This window comes from Dermacentor variabilis, chromosome 5 (genome assembly GCF_050947875.1).
Source record: "Dermacentor variabilis isolate Ectoservices chromosome 5, ASM5094787v1, whole genome shotgun sequence".
Taxonomy (NCBI): domain Eukaryota; kingdom Metazoa; phylum Arthropoda; class Arachnida; order Ixodida; family Ixodidae; genus Dermacentor; species Dermacentor variabilis.
This window is the reverse complement of record NC_134572.1, coordinates 187,998,712-188,021,642: the sequence shown is the minus strand read 5'-3', so window position 1 is coordinate 188,021,642 and position 22,931 is coordinate 187,998,712. Positions and strand designations below refer to the sequence as shown.

General features: G+C 43.9%; 1 protein-coding gene across 4 annotated transcripts in view; it reads left to right on the top strand.

Annotated features, from left to right (window-relative positions):
* Nucleotides 1-22,553, top strand: part of LOC142583405 (fasciclin-2-like) — a 183,285-nt gene extending 160,732 nt beyond the window's left edge. For 2 of the 4 annotated variants that reach the window (XM_075693855.1, XM_075693856.1), the window contains 3 exons: nt 599-667; nt 5,614-5,688; nt 18,461-22,553. In XM_075693855.1, the coding sequence (XP_075549970.1) occupies nt 599-667; nt 5,614-5,688; nt 18,461-18,560 (244 nt within the window). In that variant the 3' untranslated portion in view covers nt 18,561-22,553. The remainder of the gene's footprint in view (nt 1-598; nt 668-5,613; nt 5,689-18,460) is intronic. The other 2 variants (XM_075693858.1, XM_075693859.1) reach the window with 2 other exon arrangements.
* Nucleotides 22,554-22,931: the final 378 nt, after the last annotated feature.

Below are 22,931 nucleotides of genomic sequence, written 5' to 3'. Positions count from 1 at the left end.
ACTGCTGAATTTAACGTTAAAGAATCAAGGCTAGTCATGAAGCAACTTTGACTGTTCCTAGAAAACCTGTGATGTCCTGTTTGTCTTCTTTTAAGCATACCATGCAATTAAGATTGATAGTTTGGGGTAGGTAAGGGGCATAACAGCATGAAGTGGAGTACTACCACCGTTGACACTGTAGTGGTACAGTGCTTTTCTTGTTTGTGTCTTTTTCCCTCTTGAGAAGAGGAACCTATTCTATGTTCATGACTACTTGCAAGTGAAAGATTCAATTGTAAAACTGGAGGCGCAATGCCAGGTGTAGGATGCTCCGGACTGCTAGCAAGCAGTGAATTATTGTTTACATCACAATGATTAGCCCTTTCATTTGTAGTTCCTTTTCTAGTTAGGGAGCTCTGCGGGGCTAATCCCAGTCACCATGTTAGCAAAGGCATCAAAGCTTCCATGGGGCTGACATGCCTTTTTTTTTTCATTCTTGGATGTCATTTTTATTCTCATTTGACATGCAGCTGGGAGTCCACAAAAAAGTGATTTTCACCCCCCCCCCTTACCTTGTTCATCCGAACTGTGGTTAAGCATTGTACCTCCATCGCTGCAGCCCTCCCACAGTGACCGAACCTGATGGAGGGAAGACAAAGCCGAAGGCTGAGAAGTCAATTTCCACTGAGTAAGACCGCTCAATCCTGTCTTCCCACCATTTTGCCAAAGCTCGGGCGTCTTTTGGTGTGGTTTTACGTTACCAGGCTCTCTTCAGCGCTACTAACTCAAGATGACAAGCGACCATCCACTGTTCTCCTGGTTTGGTGCAGGTTTCGAGCTCGGCTCTTGTTTGGCTCTACTAACTGAAGATGACAAGATGCATCACACCGGTCTTTTGTTGGTTAACCTTTTTGCTGCTTTCTGGGGATAATATTGCAGACACATTCTAGAAACGTATCCTTGGAACTAATGTGCAAGTTAATCCTTATTTTCCTTGGGCATAGTAAATATTTATAGTGGCTAGGCCAGCCAGTTCTTAGTGGTGCAGAGGCCTAAGCTCAAATGTTCACTTGAAAGGCCACTCTGAAAGCAGTGTTCACTTGGGCATTTTCATCACTCAGTGAAAGGAAAGCCGAGTTGGTCTGATACATTTTTGCATGGCATCTCTTTCCTTATCTCTCTCTCCATTGGGCAGTGCCAAATCTATTTCTGAGAACGGTGTTGGGTACCCCTCTTTATTTTTCTGTTTGGTCCTCCTACATTCTGATAGACGCATCTTGCATCTGCATACATGTTGGTGTTCTGGTGTGCTTAAATATTTCCTCTCACATCGGTTATTGGTGGTGGGAGCCCCTTTAATTCAAGCCCATCTCTTTGATGGTTTCTAGGTATTCTTGCCCCGACTTTGCTTTGTGTCACAAGGCAACACCAGTTCTTGTCATTGTGTTTCATTCATTGCAACTAAACTCAAATCTGAGTCTATTTGCTTGTTTATTATTATTTTTTTCTTTAACAGGATGATCAGTGGTGACTGCCTTTGTAGATCAATCCACGAACCGCCTATGTTGAAATTGCATTTGCCTTGCCTCAGCAGTGGCAGGTGTACTGTTTGCATTCTTAGTGCAAGTGGCAAAATGACATCACATTTGCACCAAACTGAGCAACAAAACCTGCAGTAGATGTTTTTTGCAGTGAACCCAGGTTGCATGACCATTTGCCCCATAGAAAATTTCTTGCCAAGCCGAATGGCACTGTTTACACATCTCTGTGGTGTTGAAAAAACATAGCTTCTGTATTTTAGCAGTAAGAACATGCAACTGGGGTAGTTGGTTTGCTATAGCTTGCATATGGCGCCAGAAAATACAAACGACATGAGAGGCAGGCGACCACCAAAAATGCTCAAAGATTCTAGGAATGCAGAGACTTGAACTGACTGGCAGTGCAAACGTCCCGGATGGAAGCCAATATTTGCACAATGAAACTTGTCTTTGTTGGGCCTTCGTGGCCCAGTTGCTGTGGCATTGCGCAGCTAAGCGGGAGGTAGTGGTTTCGATCCCAGCTGCAGCAGCTGCATTTTGGTGAGAGCAAAATGCAAAAATGCTCATACACTTCGATTTAGGTACTCGTAAAAGAACCCCAGGTTGTGATGGGTAATAGTGATGGGTGACTTCAATGCAAAAGCGGGAAAAAAAGCAGGCAGGTGAACAGGCAATTGGCAACTACGGTGTCGATTCTAGAAACGCTAGAGGAGAGATGTTGGTAGAATTTGCAGAAAGGAATAAGGCTGAGAATAATGAACACCTCTTTCAGGAAACATAGCAACAGAAAGTGGACCTGGGAAAGCCCTAATGGTGAAACAAGAAATGAAATGGATTTCATACTTTCTGCTGATCCCAGCATAGTGCAGGATGTAGAAGTGATAGGTAGGGTAAAGTGCAGTGATTATTGGTTAGTGAGGGCTAGGATTCACCTCAATTTGGACAGAGAAAGAGTAAAATTGGTCAAGAAGAAACAGGTCAACTTAGAGGCAGTAAGGGTAAAAGCGAACAAATTTAGGCTGGTACTTGCAAACAAATATGCAGCCTTAAAACAGAGAGATGATGATGATGACATAGAGCTAATGAATGAAACTATAACGAGGCTGACTTCAGAGGCAGCAACTGGAGTGGGAGGCAAGGCACCAAGGCAACCAGTAGGCAAGCTCTCCCAAGTAACAAAGGACCTAATAAATAAACGACAAAAAATGGTGTCCAACTCAAGAGATAAGATAGAATTCGCGGAACTGTTAAAACTGATCAACAAAATGAAAATAAGTGATATTCAAAACTATAACGTGAGATAGACTGAAGAAGCCATAAAAAATGGACACAGCCTGAAATCAGTGAGAAGGAAACTTGGCATAGGACAAACCAAGATGTATGCACTGAAGGATAAGGAGGGTAATATCATCAGCAATCTAGAAGGTATAATAAAAGCAGCGGAAGAATCCTATACTGACTTGTACAGTACCCAGAGGACTCAGGAGTACCCATTCGGAACTATAATGAACAGGATACAGAAACTCCTCCTATAACTAGAGATGAGGTCAGAAGGGCCTTGCAAGGCATGAAACGGGGGAAAAGCGGCAGGAGAAGACGGAATAAGTCTATTTAATCAAACATGGAGGAGACATAATGCTAGAAAAAATGGCGGCTCTCTATACGAAGTGTCTATCGACTTCCAGAATCCCAGGAAACTGGAAGAATGCAAACATTATACTAATCCACAAAAAGGGACACGTTAAAGAATTGGAAAATTATAGGCCCGTTAGCTTACGCCCAGTATTATATAAAATATTTACCAAAATAATCTGCAATAAAATAAGGGCAACACTGGACTTTTGTCAACCAAGAGAACAGGCTAGCTTGAGGAAGGGATACTCTACAATGGATCACATCGATGTCATTAATCAGATAATCGAGAAATCCGCAGAGTACAATAAGCCTCTGTATATGGCTTTCATATATTACGAAAATGCATTTGATTCAGTAGAGATACCAGCAGTCATAGAGGCATTACGTAATCAAAGAGTTCAGGAAGCTTACGTAGATATTTTGGAAAGTATCTACAGAAATTCCACAGCTACCTTAATTTTCCACAAGAAAAGTAGGAAGATACATATAAATACAGGCGTCAGACAAGCAGACACAATCTCCTCAGTGCTATTCGCTGTGTGCTCGGAAGAAGTATTCAAACTATTACACTGGGAATGCTTAGTAGTAAGGATTAACGACGAATATCTCAGCAACCTTCCATTTGCAGATGACATTGTCTTGTTCAGCAACACTGGGGACGAGTTACAACAAATGATTGAGGACCTCAACAGAGAGATTGTAAGAGGGGGGTTGAAGATGAATATGCAGAAGACAAAGATAATGATGAATAACAGGGCAAGGGAACAAGAGTTCAGAATCGCAAGTCAGCTTGTAGAGTCTGTGAAGGAGCACATTTACCTATGTCAATTAATCGCAGGGAACCCTGATCATGTGAAGGAAATTCAAAGAATAAAAATGGGTTGGATTGCATACGGCAGACATCGTGAGCTCCTGACTGGAAGCTTACCATTATCATTGAAAAGGAAGGTACGCAATCAGTGCATTTTATCGGTGCTGACATATGGGGCAGAGACTTGGAGACCGACAAAGAAGCTTGAGAACAAGTTAAGGACCGCGCAAAGAGCAATGGAACGAAGATTGATAGGCATAACTTTTAGAGACAGAAAGAGAGCAGTTTGGATCGGAGAGCAAAGAGGTATAGCAGATATTCTAATTGATATTAAGAGAAAAAAAATGGTGCTGTGCAGGTCATGTAATGCACAGATTAGGTAACCGTTGGGCCATTAGGGTGACAATGGGTACCAAGAGAAGGGAAGTGCAGCATAGGACGGCAGAAGACTAGGTGGTGCGACGAAATTAGGAAATTTGTGGGTGCTAGTTGGAATCGGTTGGCGCAGGGCAGGGTAATTGGATATTGCAGGGAGAGGCCTTCGTCCAGCAGTGATGATGAAAATAAGCTTATGATGATGATTCCTGCGTAAAGTACCAATATTTAGTTTCTTCGTTAGGCTGCCATGAAGAAGACAAATCCCATTGTCAGTGCATTGGCTTCTGGCCGAGGCTTTTTTCGTTTGCATGCTTTTGATTGAGACAACCATAAGCTGACTTGCGGTTGTCTTTGTGTCTTCTTTCCTTATCATTGTCTGGTGCCACTTATAAGCGTATTTTATTGACTGAACTGAAGTGGCTATCTCTACCTGTGACTTCACTGTGGTCATCTAGAAACTGTATTACTTGCTTACAGCCATGCAAGTTTACTTGCCGGCTGTTGAAAATTGCAACTGCCCACAAAGTGGCGTGGCTGCCGCTGGTGCTACAGTTTGTATTACTTGCATGACATGTGGGCCTCAACTGTGCAGGTTGTTTGCGGCTTTTGCTCAACTTAGTTTGTGGTCACTGCTGTGCTGACCAAAAAACATGTAACTATGATAAGCACTGTACGTGCCTGCTTTCATTGACAAGTGCTTAGAATCTTCACCTGTGCATGCTGTTCCTGTTGTTTATTGGTGCTAGCATAAAAAAAAAATCAATCGGCAGCTACCAACATAAATGTTGTTTCGGTCTTGTCTTCTTGATCGCCTGTACAAAGGAATGGTCAGAAAGAATTCAATGGTAAGTAAAATTCCTGTTAGCAAGTGAAAACTCGGGATAGTTACCACATCAGTGGCTGTTTGTATGCTGAAACGATGTTGTTGTGTGAAAATTTTTTTTTCTGCCTATTACATGAAAGATGACATTGTAGAGCATGCATTGTGCAGCGGTAGTCTTGCTGGTAGATGCTTCTTGCCCATGCAGTCATCTTTTTTTTTTTTTTGTATGTGTGTGTCCTTGTGCTTAATTAGCATGTATGTGCAGCTCTGAGACTTGGCCGACTGCTGTTGGCTTTTGTGTCCTTGCATTCTCATTTCTGCCTGTATTTTATTTGTTTGGAACTGACGTTTGAATTTTTTTTCTCCCTGCTCATGACACTTTCTTCTTTTCTATTTTTTCTTTCCTCCTCTTTTTTTTCCTTTTTTTCCTTTTCTTTTAAAATAATCAGCAAGGAGTTGTTGAGCACACCCGATGAGAAGACGCGAGATGCTGCCGAAGACACTCCCATGATTGACACCAAAGGGTAGGCACCACCTCTACCAGGCTGGCCAGTTCCAGTTTTTTTTTCATACTTTCTTTTTCTTTCTCCTCGCACTTTGTTGCCTTTAGGTTGCTTCAGGTGCTTCTAATCAAGGACAGAAAGTCTGGACACTGTTTCAGATTTTAGCTTTTCTCATATCACAGCCATAACTCATGCTAGTGGCTTTACATCAGTGTAGTGGCAACACATCATTCTTTGTCATGACAATATTGGCCAAGGCTTGGCAGCAGTGATCCATAATGGTTTAATAAAGCACTTCCACATATTATCTGTGCTTACCACTTAGCATAGCTGGCTCCTAAAGTCACCTACACTGCGCAGGATGTGAAGCTCTAAATCTTTAAATGAAGTGAGATTTCTGATAATCTGGTTTTGCTGTAATAAGGGGTAACATTATCTTACTGTGTACAAGCATTGAACAAGCAGAGTTATGCTCTTGGCATAAATGTTCCAAGAAAGTAGCTTGCAAATGTTTTTTTTTATGTCTTGTGGATTACTTCTGATGCTTGGTTAGCACCAAAAACCACAAGGTGACACGGCACAACATGCAGTAAGAATGACAAGTTACCACAATGAGGCTGCCAGCTACTGATAAGCCAAGTTTCTAGCATTGTTAGCAGTGGATAAATGACTGGATTTAATTGCGAAAGAAGGTCTCTAGATGACTGCGGGTAGTTCTCAGCTGCGATATGCAAAGCCCTTAAGGCAGTCACAATGTTGTCTTGCATCCTTGAAATTATTAGCAATGCTCAAGAGCTGCAATACACGAGCTTGCCCCCTCTCCCTCCCCCCCCCTACAAAGAAATGGGGGAAAAAGTAATTCAGCCCAATTTTTATCTGTGCACCTGAAGCTAGCCGAGGCTTTCCTTCACAGCACATTGAATGGCTTTTACTGTGCGTGCTCGGGTTTGAAAGCTGCATGTGCTGAAGCTTGGCCATGGCTTCGTTTGTTGCCTCATTCCTTTGCAATCCATCTACCATCTTTACTTTTACGCTGAATTCTTTTGTTTCTCCGATGCATTCCTCTGTGAGGAGGTCAGCTGGTGCACTTTGAACCTGTCCTTTGATTCGTGGAGCACTTGACGAGCTTTTCTTTTTTTTCTATTTGCCCCCAAATGGCTGCCTGTTGCTCAATAACTGTGTTACACTTTTAAATGATGAAAAAAGAAAAGAAAGGAGTTACCATTGTGTCTGCACTCTTTTGAGTGTTCAGCACATTGCCGCCTCACTCCTTTAGACAAGCTGCATGAGCAAGAGTCTCTGCAGCTTCTAGAGCAGAAAAGTGCCTGGGTAGGTGGGTTGGGTGTAGGGAAAAAATATCTGGCAAGCGCTATTGTGGACAAGTAGAACTGAACCGGAACACTTGTCTCCACGTATACCTAGAACTAAACCTACGCCAGCTGAGTTTGTGGCATTTGTGCTCGGTGCACTTATAGGACACATGTTAGTGAGGACAGCCAACTGTCCTGCTTGCCCCAAAGCTCATGGCAAGCACCAGCACATCTTTGATACCATCCTCTGGACTTTCTCTATATCTGTGGCAGCCTTTTGCAGTTCTCCTCGCCAAATAAACCTTTTCATAAGTGACACTTAATGCAGCAGAACCCCATTGACGCAATCCTGTTTTGTAAGATATCCTGGTGGCAATTGAGGCTGCAATAAGTGAACCAATACCGTTACGCTTCTTTGCTGGTTAATATGTTAAGCGGATAACACAGCCACGAAAATCCATGTGAACAAGAAAAGGCACGAGGCACGCGCAGACGATTTTGTTGTAAGGTGCCCGATTATCTGCACATCTTTATGATTACTGTATAGACATGTAGATCTTTATGATTTTTATATTCAAAACTCACGGCTGCATCTCGCCTATTTCTAATGCTATGTTGGCAACACTGAATTCGTTGCCCTGTACCCAAATACGAAACCAACAATCGTTCGCGGAAACGTAGGTGCTCGCCTGTGCTAGCCCTATTGTTTCTTTATTCTGTGCGTTTCAGCCAAACCTGTGGCACACGATCCCGTACAAACAGTTTAAGCGATGCCGGGTAGAAGTACTTTCAAACATTTATCCTCTCCTATTTGGCCGAATGTCCATTCATCAAGAAGTCACACAAAGGCTAAAGGTAGGCATTCCGTAGCTTGTGCTGCTTGGATGTCAACACTTCGCACCCTGGTCACCGGGACATTCCATTGCATCTGCATGGATGCGAAAAAACAGTCCTGGCAAAAATGGTGGACTCAGACGAGAAGCTTGGAGGGTACTGCTGCCAGTTGATGGGTCTCAATATTACTCGAGCTGAATGCATTTTTCTGCGTTCATCGTTGAACGCAACGTGCAATTTATGGCTGCTGATCACGCCATGGAACTCTTTCAGAAAGTCTTCACGGGCTATCGTGACCTGTTTGTTGTGCATTTTGCCTAAGCAAAAGTGCTGGCAAGCACTGTTTCCTCTTCCTAACCTGACTTAAAGGGTAGCTGAAGAGTCTGTCGAATTCAATAAGACGCTCATATACGGATGCAAGAACCTTATAAACCATGAAGGTAAAATTTTGGGGGGGATTTTTCACCTTGGAGCGACGCAATCGTTGGTTAAAATTGCGCTGTAGTTCCACCCCCCGTCGAGCGCCGCGCGCTGCTGCTGACGCTGACAATGCGAGCGGAGACCGGAAACCGCGACTTAGTGACGTCAACACTGGTGTTCCGCTCCTTCGCAGTCTCCGCGACCGTGCCTGACCGGGCTTATTTCTGCGTGCGTGCCGTCCTAATCTGCTTCGCAACAACTTCAAGCGCTCAAGAACAAGTGTTGTGCTCTAACCACTTTCGTGACGATTACTACCGGAGTTTATCAATAATGGGTGCTTTGGGTTCTCCTAAAAAAAAGAATAGTTAGCACGCTGAACGGAAGGTGCATGTTTATCGCCCACCCTTGACGCAGGTTTCATCGCCAAGCGCCGCGAATTTTCTATTCGCACGTGTGTTGTGAAACAGCCTGCATGCAGCTACCATAACGCAGTGCAAGCGTAAAGTTTGCATGTGTTGGAAAGCCTGCTCACGCCAAGACACTGCACTCCCCCTTCTCTCGCACACATAAGAAACCGACCATCTCACGTAGCCGACGGAATTCGCCGGTTACGAGTAGCGTGCAGATGGCGCGCTGATGGAAGTTCTATACTACACGTGCTACAACAGCCGGTAAACTTTTCCCGCGTTTAAACCGTTTGTGTAGATTGCCGACAGCTTTGGGGCAGCGCACAAATGCTGAAGATCGCATCACCGCTTACGTTCTACGAGGAGGCATGCAGGAACAGAACACTACAGTTGTTTGCCCGGAAACGTACTCACTGGAACGCTGAATGCAGCTTAGCAAAAAACATACTCGCCAAAGAACATTTCCAACACAAGGAGATGCTAACACTTCGCTTTGGTTCACGTGGAAAGCAGTGCTTGCACCAGCATTTTTTGCTTCTTGGAGAGGCCGGCTCGTCGCAATCGGCTCGTACATGTAGTATGTACAAGTATGTACGTACGTGTAGTATGTACAAGTATAAACCCCTTACAAGTGATCTTGCACGCGACAGCGACAGCGCTACAAGCAAGGCGATGGCTGTCGCGTTCACTCGTCGTCTGCAAGCCGAACTCCACGCGAGCGATGACTTCCCGGTATGAGAGCAGCAATATACGCGCTGAAACTAGCGTGACGCAAGCTTTATCAATTTAAGTGGATTTATTTTACTGAAGAAGGAGCATAAAATATTTCTTAAGGTCTTGCACTAGGTTCTTATTCTTGCAGGTGTAAAATTCAATAGTTTGCTCGTTCTGTGCGACAAACAGCAGTATTTGAGTTATGTACATCCAGTTTCGGCTTCGCACAATTGGCTAGTCGCTCATAGCATTTCCGGGCGACGAGTTCTAGATTTCTAGAAACGAGCGATCGAGCGACAACACCGAGGGATTTGTTCAAGCGACGGCCCGTTTTGTCGCTCGAAGCCGTCGCCCGTCACCGTCGCGCGCAAAATCGCTCTCGTAGAGTTTGGACTTAACGCCGAACTCCTCAGAGAAACGCAAGCTCTTGAAAATTTCCATGACAGTCTTAGCAAAACACCACCAAACTACTTTGCACCGTGCTTCGTGTGTAGCGGCAGCAGTCGGTCCGGACGAACACCATTGTTGACGTCACGAGGCGCCCGACCAATCACAGGCGGAAACGAGGCGCGCGAGCTGGGCGTGTCTGCAGCTGCACTTTTCGTCGATATAAAATATGCTTGTGCTTTCTTTCACTCAATTTCGATGCGATATTCGAATTCAGAGGGTTGAAAACCACGGCGTACTGCTCTTCACTAATTTTTTTCTGGAAAACCTTTCAGCTTCCCTTTAACCGAACGGCCTCGCAGGCCGTTGCCAACTCTCTCTGTTCCATCTTCACCTATCTGTTCCACAGGGCATGTGGCATAGTGCCGTTGGAAGGATATGGCATGCCTTTAATCAGTGTGAAGTGAGCGTCATGTTTTGCTCTGGCGACATCGTATTCTCGCGTCTCCCCATTATCTAGATTTCATTTGGGTTCCCGTCACCCAACAGGTAATTAAACAACAAAGTGGGTCTCGGGCCACTTGGTAGTAAACGTCTCGTGGCACGATTTTCACTGAGTGGGCACATCATAATTTTCCACGAAAATGCCCCGCCTGAAAAACCTGCTGACCCAGGCCGAATTTGAGGAGCGTAAGCATGCCGAAGGTGCAAAAACGACAACGCATCTCGGTCCGCTCGGGCACGACCACCTCAGCGCAGCACATTGGCATCTCATGCTGACACTATTAATGCAACGCTTCGCATTACATAAATATCAACTGCAGTTGCATCTGCCGAATTTTTTAGTCGCTTCGGGTGTTACATTTTCCCAGTTGGTACGCATCTTCTAGTGCTTTTTTTTCTCAAATATATAAATGAGGTTCTGCTGTGCTTCTTAAAATTGCAGGTGCAGGTGTGTTCAAAACAACCTACACCACTCTCGCATGAAAATGCTTTACTGTGATGGTCACGGGACCCTTTTTGGCCAGCGTTATTCTACGAAACATTTCGTAGTGAAAGTGCTGTCATGGTTTAAGCATTTTGAAGCAGTGGGATGCAACATATTTCCTTTTTTGTTCATATTATTATTTTTCTTAAATTACCTTCAAAATCTCTTCACATCCCATCATGGATTCCTGTGCTTGACATTGTTTTTTTGCTTCCTACAAGCAATTGTTGTGCGTAATCAATGGCCAAGAGATGCATGCAGCCTTGGAAAAGAAACTGAGATCTGAATAAGTACTTCGTCAAAGGTGAAAGCAGGTGGCATGCGACTAGACTTGTGTGAATATCAATTTTTTTTTTTTTGTTCGAAATGAAGTCAGAGTGAATAGTAATTGGAGTCAAATAATTTTGAACCGAATAGCTTGAATAGTTGTGAGACTTGTATAGAACTTTTGACATAAGTGCCAGAAGCTAGCAAATAAAAAAAAAAATGCAACATTTCTTACAACTAAAGCAACACACAATATTTGTTAACAGGCTCTTGCTCACTTTTATGCTTGTCTATATTAAAGTTTGTGCTAGTTTAGGCAGCGGGAGTATTTCACATTTGTGCATTTCACATATTGTGCATCATCACAATGCTGTGAAGTGCAACTTTGGGTGCGCGACACCGGTAGTTTATGCCACATTGCGTAAATTCAGCTTTTACAAGTGCACAGGCGAACTTGGTAGGCCCCCTGCCACTTTTGCAGTCCTCATTCAGCCTGCACGAATGGTGTGGGGCCAGATCACCCATGAGCGGCAAACTTCCCACAACGGTTTGCCGTCCACCGCCATGCCTGCCTTGGCTGTGGGGCCTAACCAGCATTGTTTTGCTGGGTGTCGGTCAACAAAGTTACAGTCTAGTGCCCCATCGACGTGAATATACTCGCAGCAGCCTTACGGTTCCTAGGAAGCAGTAGGATTGCTGCGGATAATATGTTTGATTAATCAAGAAGGTGCAGAAACCAGTGACTGTAAACGTATCTGTCTTTGCCTGATCTTGGCTATCAACTGTGCGATGTAACTTGCTCACCAAAACTGAAGCTGTAGATTATGTTTAAATATTTGCCATATTTTTGTGCGTATAACACACACCAAAAATTTCAATATTTTAACTGTAAAATTGGCCGAGAGTTGTATATGAATTTAGACTTAAAGGGGAACTCCGGCGATTTAGCTTACTATGTCAAGGTGATAAAATATTTAGGTTCCCGACAACCCTCCGTCGCACGTCTGATAGTAAAATTGTTCTACAAATGTGAAAATTATTTTAAATAAGCAAAAATATCACTGAGAAGAAATTGAAACCTCGCGAAGCAGCCAAGCGAACCTCTTCGTGTGCCGTTATGAGAGGTACACCAGCGGAGAAGCATGCAAGGCACGTCGGTCTGGCCCAAGGGGCGAACAAAGCCAACGAAGAGCAGACACTCCGCTGATTCAAGAACGCGCCGGACCTTCGAGTAACAATGTCAGCTGCACCAGCTCGTCAGATCTGTCAAACAGTGACAGCTATGATTCTGATGAATTCAATAGCCACAAATCGTTGTTCTCATTTGACTCGCCACCACTAGAGCCAGTGCCCATGCATGACATATCGTGTTGCAACATGAAGATCAAGAGTAGTAATCACTGATTTTATATATGCTGCTTGCTATTTTAGGTGTTTTACCCCTTCTCAGGGAAGAGGTTTGCATACTCACTGTTAAGATGTGGAGCATCACTTTCTGCATTGTGTCCCTCAAGAACACCACTGACAGTCCAAAACACTGATCGGTGCATTTGTTCACATTGGCAGGTACAGCGACTGTTTGTCGTTTGCTTGAGATATAATGCTAGCTGCTCATTGGTGACCTCAACTAATGTCAGAACATGTCAAAACAGGCAGATTTCGTGTGTGTAAGCATTGTTGCATCTATCTGAGCCACACAGATATTAGCTACCACACACCTTAGAAAACAGCGAGTACGGGAGCGTTGTTATGCTGCCTACTTATCATTCTTCGTATTCTCTTCACGCACACAATTAATGTGTTAAGTAAACATAGATTAGGACTTGGCATGTGCGATCATTCAGAGAAAGCGTAGTTTTCTCGGGGAAATGCCAGTGCCATTATTCACGCCATTGGCAGCTGAACTAGGCAGTTGTTTACGCTGCTGTATCAAAGGGGCCTTCGCTTGCTGCACATTTGGGATATGAGGGAACAGTGCACCTTGGAAGCTAAATGAGTTAGCATTAACAATACGTAAAAACAGACCCATCTACGTAGACGCATTTAATTTAGGGAAGTGCCGGCAAGTGTGACTGGCCGCCTTCGAGAACAGCAACATACGGATGTTGATGGCACGCCGTGTCATCACTTCTAGCTTTTTGCGTCTGCACTGTACAAAATGAAGAATGGCTTATTTCAAATCCGTATGATCAAAACTGAACTGCAGAAACAGTTTTCTTCATCCTAATGGGTTAATTATCTTCAGGTCAAGGTCAATCGCTTAGTTCCGCCAGTAGTAGATGCATGAACTTGGCGATTGTGATAGGCTTAACCTCAACTGAACATGAATGACGTCGGATCAAACTGTGTGCACAAATGGCAAGTGCTGCAGTTTGTGCAGCCAACAACGCAACACCATTTGCTTCCAATCTCTTGCCCATCCACACAGACCGTAACTTTCCATGACAGCAATATCTCGTACCAAACACCAGCTCACTATTACTAGCTCACTCCTTGGCCCTGTCATCTGCCATGCATTCCCAGCATGCTCTGTGTATACCACCTTTTACATCATAACACAATGTGGCCAGTAGCTGAGGTGCAGGCAAAGGAAGTGGTACAACGGAATGAACAAAATTAATTTGTAAAAAAAGTCTGTGCAACTCTTAAGCCTGATGTTTTCAAAAAATAACGGAAACTTGCAGAAGAACACACTTGGTAAATTTCATTCAGATCTGTTGACCTCGAAAAATCGTCGGGGTTGCCCTTTAAGGTGCGACTTCATGGCAACACATGTTGCACTGCCGTTTATTCATCTTGGGGCACAGTTTTCAGCTGTAGGAACAGTATGGCTGGCCGAAAATGTGACCTGGGCGATTCGTACATCCGCGAACGGAGATTGTTCGTGTGAAGATTTTGGCATTTGTATAGTTATTCTTGCGGGTTATATGTGCTGTGTTTTTTATTTTAGTTTCTCTCACCCCCCCCCCCCCCCCCCCCCCCCCCCCCCCGCTCCTCTTTTTGGGATATTCTAATTGGAGGTGGCACTTAGATTCTGAAAAATATGTATATTTGTTCGTTTTGAATACCTTGAAAACTCGAATATCAAATAGCACGAAATTCAGACGAATATTTGCGCAAGCCTAGGCGCATGTCTGCTAGCTTCATTCCTCTATATTTTCTACGAACCAACTCAGCTTTCCCCTTTAAATATGACCCGTGATGCATTTCTGAATCAAACCAGCTGAATTTTTAAGATTCTTTGGATAAAGTTTTATGCTTGTTTTGGGCCATATACAAATAAGCCTTGCCACTTCTGCGACAGCTGTCAGCTTGTCAGCCTTATCTGGTGACACTGACGTCACAGCTGGTTGTAGCACATGGTAGCACATAAATTACAGCTTGTCGATGGAACCAAAATAGCAGCATTTGGCAGGCCCGCAAGTTACAGGCAAACTTGGTCTTCCTTTACATGCATCACACGTTATTAGTATCGCAGAACTTCTTTCTCTCTGTATTTCAGCACTATGTTTCGTAATATGAACAAGAACAGCACATTTTCTTTGTGGTTTAAAGAACTTAAACCACAGTTAAGGTCAACTGCAATGAAATTTTGACCACGTAATAAGCCCAGTGTCAGATAATTTGGACACAGTAGCCGCTGTGCAACGTGTCACACTTGAAATACCAGTGGATGCTTTACTATACACTCGCAAGAAGCAATCTTTTTTAACACCGAAACTGAAAAAAAAAAATTCCATTGCCACTCACCAGGAGCATTGCACGACATAGAATATAAACAAACAGCACACGCATCATCTGCTTTCTTTGATTGTACCATCCCTATGTATCAAGGAACAGGTCCTGCATGTCTGTTATTCAAAGCTAGTAATACTGCTAGCTGCTTCGTACGCGATTCCGTCACCATTGCACGCCCACAATGTTCTTTTAATGGGCAGCATTCTTTTCCAAGCCAAGCTGGCTCTCTGTATCTGGCTGTCTACAGTCAATGAGCAGAGCCTCGATGTGTTCTGCCTCCACTCGAAGACAAAGAGCGCATTGAGGTGACCAAGCGAAGGCATCTTAGCAACTCGTAGACTAACCAGGCAATTACCGCTATCTGTAAGAAAGGATAAGATGCAGCTGAAGCTGAGCAAAAAGTGAGCGTAAATTTTCACCTGTTTCGCTTTGGCGGCATCGTTTGCCCCCACATCTACACCGTGGCCACTGCGTCGTGTTCATCCTTGTGACAAATGCAGTACGTGGTTCATTCCTGCTGACAGCATTTTTTGTGCTGTGTCAGAAGGGCTTCGATTCACCAAGAATGGTCCGAAACACGCTTCTCGTGCGTTGCGCACTCCAGATCGGCCATGAGTCTACTGTGACACATGCGATGTAGACATGCGAAATGTCTCGGAGATGATGCACCGCCAGAGATGATCGTTTGAGAATATTGCCACTAAATACAACTTACATTTGCTTTTCGTGCATGATGGCGGCTGATCCAGCCAAAACAACAAAGCACGTCTTGGGCCATTCGGCCCCCGCCAGCTTTGCGCATGTTGGCATCGTGTGCTTCAGTGCTTCGCTCACTGCTTTACGTTACGTAGATGCCAGCTACAGTTGAGTCTACCAATTCTTATTTTTGTTCTTTTTTACCACTTTACTGGTGATAAATAAAAAGTAGCAGTGCAAGTAGGCTCTAATGAACATGTACTGTGAAGGCTGTGTGAATGCATTTGTTGACATTTTCGATGATCTCATTTATGGAATGCGTAGAATGAACACAGACTCCACAGAACTGAGTGTACTTATAGTCATCCCGAGAAAGCATTTGACTAGCAGATCTTGCACGGATAAGTGACTGTACTCGCGAAATGTAGCATGTGTAGCTTCATCAAGTGCTCTTTACATGCTTCGTGCGCATTGGCTGGATCACGTTGCATTTGCCTGCTGCTTTGCGGTGCACGTTTGCACCTTGAAAGCTGGGACAGCGAGGATGTGTCCCGCCTTCCTTGGCACGGCGTTGTGTACTGCACAGCCGTCGCTCTAACTCGCATACGTGTTTGAGCACCCGAAGGCCACGCAACACATTCGCATTCTTGCAACGGCTGCAATAATGCATGCAATGAGAAAGCACACAGAGAGACACCGATCAAGCCAGAAAAAGCCCAGGTGCCTAGGTACGACAGAGGAATTGTCACTCGTGTACAGTTCTGGGACTTTCCCTACATCTGCATCACTACCGCTCACTGCCAGGCGCTCACATTGTCTGCTTAGGCGCTAATTAAAGGCTGTTAATAAGAAAATTGGACAACTACCAGCCTTGTGGCTTTGCCAAAATTACGTTGAGAGTGTGCAATATGCATTTATAGCCAATTTAGCACAAGTTAAATTTTGTTGCAGTTGGCCTGTATAAAACTTACATTTTTTAATGTTTCATATCCTTGTCGCCCTTGTGAGAATTCACTCGTTCTGTATGCTAGCAAACACAATGTGAGAGTGTACAGTCTTGGATGATTGGTGTGGGACGTGAATGCTGTAAACTCTGAACTCTGAATGTGCCACAGACGGGTTATGGGTTATGAGAGTTATGGGTTAAATAAAATGTGGAGCAGCAGTGAGCTAGTCGCAAAGGAAGCTACGACACGCGCTTTCCGTCCTCTCTTTTTTCCTCTGTGCTGTCTTTTTGGCACTGTCCCCTACGAGAAGTGTTAAAAAAAAATACATCCTCCGAACTATGTTTCTAGTCTTGGATAGAGTGATGAAACTTGTATTCACTTGTACGCTTGTGTAATAGGGACGAAATACAAAAATGGCCATGTACCACACGAAGCCCAGGTAGTTGAAATTAATACAGTCCCCCACTGCAGCGTGCTTCATGATCAGGTTGTTGTTTTGGTACGTAAGACCCCAGAGGGTAATTTTTTTTTTTTTTTTTTTTTTTTTGCACTGTATAACACGCACACACTCGCACAGAGAGAGAGAGACTCGTGAAGCTTAACCCTTTGAGGGTCGATGTTTTTTTATTGCAGATTCCAGTTCTTGGGAAGTTATTTCGAAAAAAAATTACCATAATTTGTCCAGGTTGACCATAAAGTGAGAAAAAAATATTTTGTGTTGGTATATATGTACTCTTCATTCATGAATAACAACAATAAAAAAGGAAATAAACTTCTAAGAATTGAAAATTTCATGCATGGCTATGGCATGCATGGCTTTGAAAATTCGCACAAGAGAATATTTCGCAAGACTCAAATATTCCTGCTCTTACACTAATATGTACATCCATAGCGTAATCGAACTGCGTAGGTGCACGCACTCAAGAAAACTGTGGTTGTGTGCCCGTCAAAAAAGCAAAACGTGTGACAAACTTCCATTAATCTTCAACTTATCGCCAACCAGAGGCAATTAGTTTTAAAGAGTCCTAAAAAAAAAAAAGCAACGGAAACGCATGCACTGCGGCATCCTTCCTATGCGCGCGCCCCCGTGAGCACCAAAGAAGCGAGAAAGAAGCGGTCGCCCTTTGAGCAATTAGTAACGAGATAGCCACGAGTTTTGCAAGCACAAGAAGCCGAAACCACCAGCGGAACAGAACCCAAACCGCCACCTGCCTGCGCCAATGCGTGAGCGGTACTATAGAGACGTGCGGGAGGGAAGTAGCGCTAAAACAAACCATGCAACAAAAACCGAGAGAGGGAGGCGCTCGAAAAAAATTTCCAGTATTCCCACATTGTGGCAGCACATGAAAGAAAAGAAAATGTTAGGAATTTGGCACACGTTACAGATGGGGTGGGCGCCGTAAATACAGATGCAGATGGCGTACAGATGGCGCCGTAAATATACGGCATCGACCATTTTGGACTTCGTTTGCAGCGCCGTATCTTTATATCTTTGACCCTCAAAGGGTTGAATAGAAGAATCTCTGCTATATCGCAATCATATGGAGTGTTACCACAAGCTTATCCTGCAAGGAGGCTAATCAGGTGAAAATTTTTATACCTATTTCTGACCCTGTATGAGCAAGAGTCCACTGGTAGACCTCTTGTATTTAACTGCAGTAGATTTTTAAGAGACACCAAAGGTTAGGGAACAACTCAGGCGCAGGCATTTCCAGCACTTTCAGTCATGCATGTCTTTCTTTAGGTAGAGTTGCACCCAGCATTGCAGGCGCTGAGAAAAGTGCTGTTCCTTTCCAGCAAATGAGAAGTCTGCGAGAAATGAGTACTAGAACAGTGCTCACCTGAGCTAGTTGGTTTGAGGCTCAGTGAGTTTAACAGCCAATTTGAAGACACGGCACAAAAGGAAAACAAAACAATGTCACTGAGCACTGAATGAGTATTGCTCGTCCATGTTTAGCACTGGTCTCTCCTAATAGATGCCGTTTTTGTTCTTGGCCAAGTTGGTGTATGGCATACACAACCCCTGTTGTGCGCGAGAGACCCATGGGCTTAAAGCAGTGGCTTTCTGTTCTTCCTATATCCCAGGCTTAAGGATGGCAAACATGACCTGAAATTTGAGCCTGCTGACAAGAACCATGCACTGAAGGGTTCCAAGTCCAGCATTGCCAAAGACAGCATGGTCTGACGCCGGGAGGCTGACTCCCCTGTCATGGAGTGGGACGTGCGCTGCCCCCTGGCGGTGTCTGGAGTGCCCACGCAGGTCAGCGTGATCACTACTGCAGCTAGGAGCTGAAGTGAAGAACAGACAGGACTTCTCCGAAGTTGCCTTTTTTGGCTGTTCGGTGTTTGACCACTCGCTCACCATTTTAGTTGTGAAGGAAGTGTAAAACTCCATTTCATTTCTGTCATCGGTTTTTCTTTTATTATTTTATTTTAAAAGTTGCACAATGTGCTGCTTTTGTTGTGCACAGCTAATATGTTCGTGTAGTGAAGCATTTTGAGTGAGCCAGTCTTGTTTCACTTCTGTGCAGACATCAGTTCTTGTCTCACATTGCCATGATTGAATTGTTTGAACAACTCAGTAGCTTCACTGGACTAGTGTTGTTGTAATTGCTTGTTCATTTATTACCAGGATCACTAAGTTGCCTTTGTCTTCAGGGATCGGAGGTGTGCGCCATCTATGTGCCGTGGAGTGCGTTTGGTTTATTCACGGATGTGGGGGCACACTTGACACGTTGCCAGCACTCTGAGCACAAGTGTGGAGAGACACCGCTCTTGTATAAACGTGGCCGAGTGCAGGTTCCACTGTTTTTCTTTTTTTTCCCATTTTTGCAGCACTTCTCACTGCGAATCCGCGCATGTTCTCGAAGGCAGACTACACACATTAATGTTGGACTGTGCTACTGCTTTCTTTTTCTTCCGCATTGTTGTTGTTCCAGGACACTGCTGTACTTTCGCATATTGAAGACATTGACTTTATTGCTGTGCTGCCATCGTCTGTTGTGACAGCTATCCTAGTGGTGTATCACAGAGTAATCACATCGAACCATTCCATGTAAACTACTTATTTGGAGCATTCTAGTTTTATTGTTCTATGTTTTATCATGTTCAACTTGGCCTTCTGAGGATGCTGTTGGAGATGGCCTTCTCTCAGATTGCCCCCCCCCCCCTTTTTTTTTTGTCCTTTAGCTCAGAAGAGCTGGTTTTATTTACACATGCATATAATGAATATATATATATATATATATATAGTAAATATTTTTTGAATGTGGTTTCACTCTGGGGAGTGAAAGAAACTGATCTCTTTTCTAGTTTCGTGAATCTCCAGGCCATTCTCACGCTTTCCCGGGTTCCCAGTTCCTTCGTTTTTCTCCTTTCTTTTTCTTTTTCGAAACAGGGACGACATTTGTCTTTTACCCAAGCTCTTTTGTAATCAACATGTGTGCGTGTGTGTCTACTTGTGTAAGCATGCTCGTGCGAATCTTTGTAAAAAGCATTTCTCGTCGGTTCTGTTCTTTCTGACCTGCCTGGTCCTGCCACTCTGCCCTGTCCACGTTAGATGTCATGCTGTCATCTCAAGGTGCATGCCATTGGAGCTTAAGCTAGTGGAGAGACAGAGACCAGCATTTCTATGTGACCTTCTGAAGCTCCCCACAACCAGTTCTGGGCTGGTCTGTAATGGCCGGTAGCCAAGAGTGTGAGCTTTCAAAGTGCAGTTTGACGAAGCATCGCACAGTGATAAGGCATTTAACCTAAAGGCTTCGCTGAAGCCCGAAGCCAAAGGTCTACGGCCAGTGCCATTGCTGCTGTCTTCATACAGATTCTGGCCAGCCATGGTGCTCGGTGTCGCAGCCTGTTGTATAGCCATTTGGGTGGGGACACATAAAAGAAAACACATTGAAGGAAGACAGTACAGTTTATGATGTAATTAACGGTCCAGTAAGGACAGGGATGAAGGCAGGTACTGCGGGTCTCGCGTGCCGCACGGCCCTGCTATGTTGCAGTCTTGCCCATTATGTAGCAGCTGTGCTTAACGCTGTTACTTAAGTGCTGTGTGTGTGACATAGGAATGTGTTGTGTTACTGCAGCGTGTAATGACACTGCTTTGTCAAAGACAAGGACGATGGGTAATAACTGCTCTGTTGTCACTTTCCTTTGTCCTTGCAGTGCTACTAGTTACATCATAAAGGTGTACCAATTTGCTCCTCAGAAATATCTGTGTGAAATGCCCTGTAAGGCCCTTCTGTTTCACGATTGCTTCGTAGCCTGTTTGTCCGAAACCATTTCTCAGCTCAGTCATAGCTCGCCTCATCCTGCAGCATTACTGCCGACCACAGACGTGATAAAATGTGAATGGGAGAATACTATGCCACATATTGTGGTGTGTCGAAGGTGCTTTGAAAGGGGGTGGGCGCTGGGTGAGAGTTCGTCGCACATGAAATCGCTCAAGCCTGACCTAGCGACCAAAACTCTCTTTAGCTGGCTGTTGTTCAGTGAGTATTTCAATGGCAGCATTGTTAACAGCTATACGCACTGGCAGGAGTTTATTTTGTGCAGGTTACGTTAACACACTTGCTAAAAAGGATTGTTATCACTGTTGGTTCTTTAAGGGGCTTGTGCAGTGTAACAGATTTGCATTAGATTGCAGCCATCTCGTTGACTTCTGTATTCGCTAGTCCAGTTTTAGAAAACTAAATCGTAAAGCTCAGCTTTTTAATATTCTTAGTACCCTCTTCAGCTACTGTATTTTTCTACATCAAACAGCATGAACACAGAGGTCAAACACAGGTGTTTGTATATGAAAAACAAGATGTGTGCTCTCGGAAGTGGACTTTTAAATGAGCTGTTCTCTGCATCGACCAAATGTTATCGTACTCATACTATTTATCTGTCCATCTATATTTTACAAATGCTGCCTACATATGTGCCTAGAGGGTAGAGACGTCACTGAATGTACTGGCACAGCTGACCTGGGCCCGTTGTACACAGGACAATGTGCATGTTGAAAGCAACGAAGCAATGAAACTAGGTTTTATTTGCAAATAACTACACTAGTTTAAAATATGGCCATAATGAAAAGTAAGAACTGTCCCTGGGGTTTCTCCTGAGCACATGCCCAGTTCGTACGTAGCACAAGATTTCACTTTTTGCTCTCTTCAACCTTTGTTTATCTGCTTTGCAGTGGAGATGAGCTGTCAAAGTACCTCTTTAGTCATTGTTGGCTACCGCAAGGAGTATTTATGGCAGGCATCATTGGCCACTGCCGTGAACATGTGCGCCTGTCTGTGCTCGTCTTCCGTGCCGTGGAGCAAGGCAGGTTCACTCGCGCTTCTAAGTGCGTGCAGAAGTCAACGAGAATGGCGGTTCAACTCTTACCGTCCTGGCACTCTTTTTTTGGGAGTTTTAAAAAGAAGGGTGGGTGGGACTTTGCTCCCTTGTTCACGCACTTGTTTGTGGCTGCCTGACTGAGGTGGCCTCTGCGGGAGTCAAAAGTTTGTTAATTGTGACCGTTTCCTTTGAAGTCACTGCAAGACCACTATTGTGGATGGATACCAGGTGTGCTTGCAGCAAGTGATCAGATTCTCTGTTTGAGACGGTGTGAAAAGTCTGTTCAAGCTTTACAAGTTTATTAATGATTCGATCTGAATTTGCTTAAAGGCGTGGAAGAATTTTAACATGTACAGTGAAGTGCATTTTAACTTGAGTGCTTTTAGTAGTGCCGTTTTCATAATCAAACTTTTCTTTGAAGAACAGTCTTTGCTTTCTGTGAAGTGGTACAGCTAGCTCCACGATAGTGTCTGTTTACTTTTTCTTCTATCAGTGCAAGCTACAAGCTCTGTAGGCCGCGTTGCTGTATCTTCTTGGCACTGTGCACCGAATGGCCATAGTAACAAGTTGTGAATGGTTGTGTGATGCACCGTGGAGGTATGTGTATGTGAGTGTACAGCCCATAAGATCAAAATTCTGGTTGGTTATGAATGGCACTCGTTTTATGAGCGTATATATATATATAAATGTCTATACATACATATATATATATATACATATATGCGTTTGCACTGTAGTGCTTGGATGGCGTTTCATCTTGTTTCATTAAGGGTTGTAAAGTTTCTAAGGTCTGCAGCTGGAACTCGGTCTGTGACGTGTGTGCATTAATAAAGTTGATTCATAAAAAAAATTATGCTTGGCATTTCTCATTATTTGTTTTGCAAGGACTACCTGGACAAGTGTAATATCTATACAAAACATGCGAAAGTTGTTCAAGATTAGATTTCAGTTTGTCCAGTTGTATTGTTCCTAGTGTTCTTTGCGGAAAAGTAAATCATTACTGTTTGAATATATTTATTTATTTATTTATTTCAGATACTGTCAATCCCAGCGGGATTTTTACAGGTTGGGCATATATTATACACTCACAAATAGCAATAAAAACAGGTTTACATGATTTCAACAATATTTGCAATCGACACAAAGCAGATTTACACATATGGTAGGAAATAAAACAAGGGTACATTTCATTTGGCAAAAGGGGGTGAAATTACATAGGCAAATACAA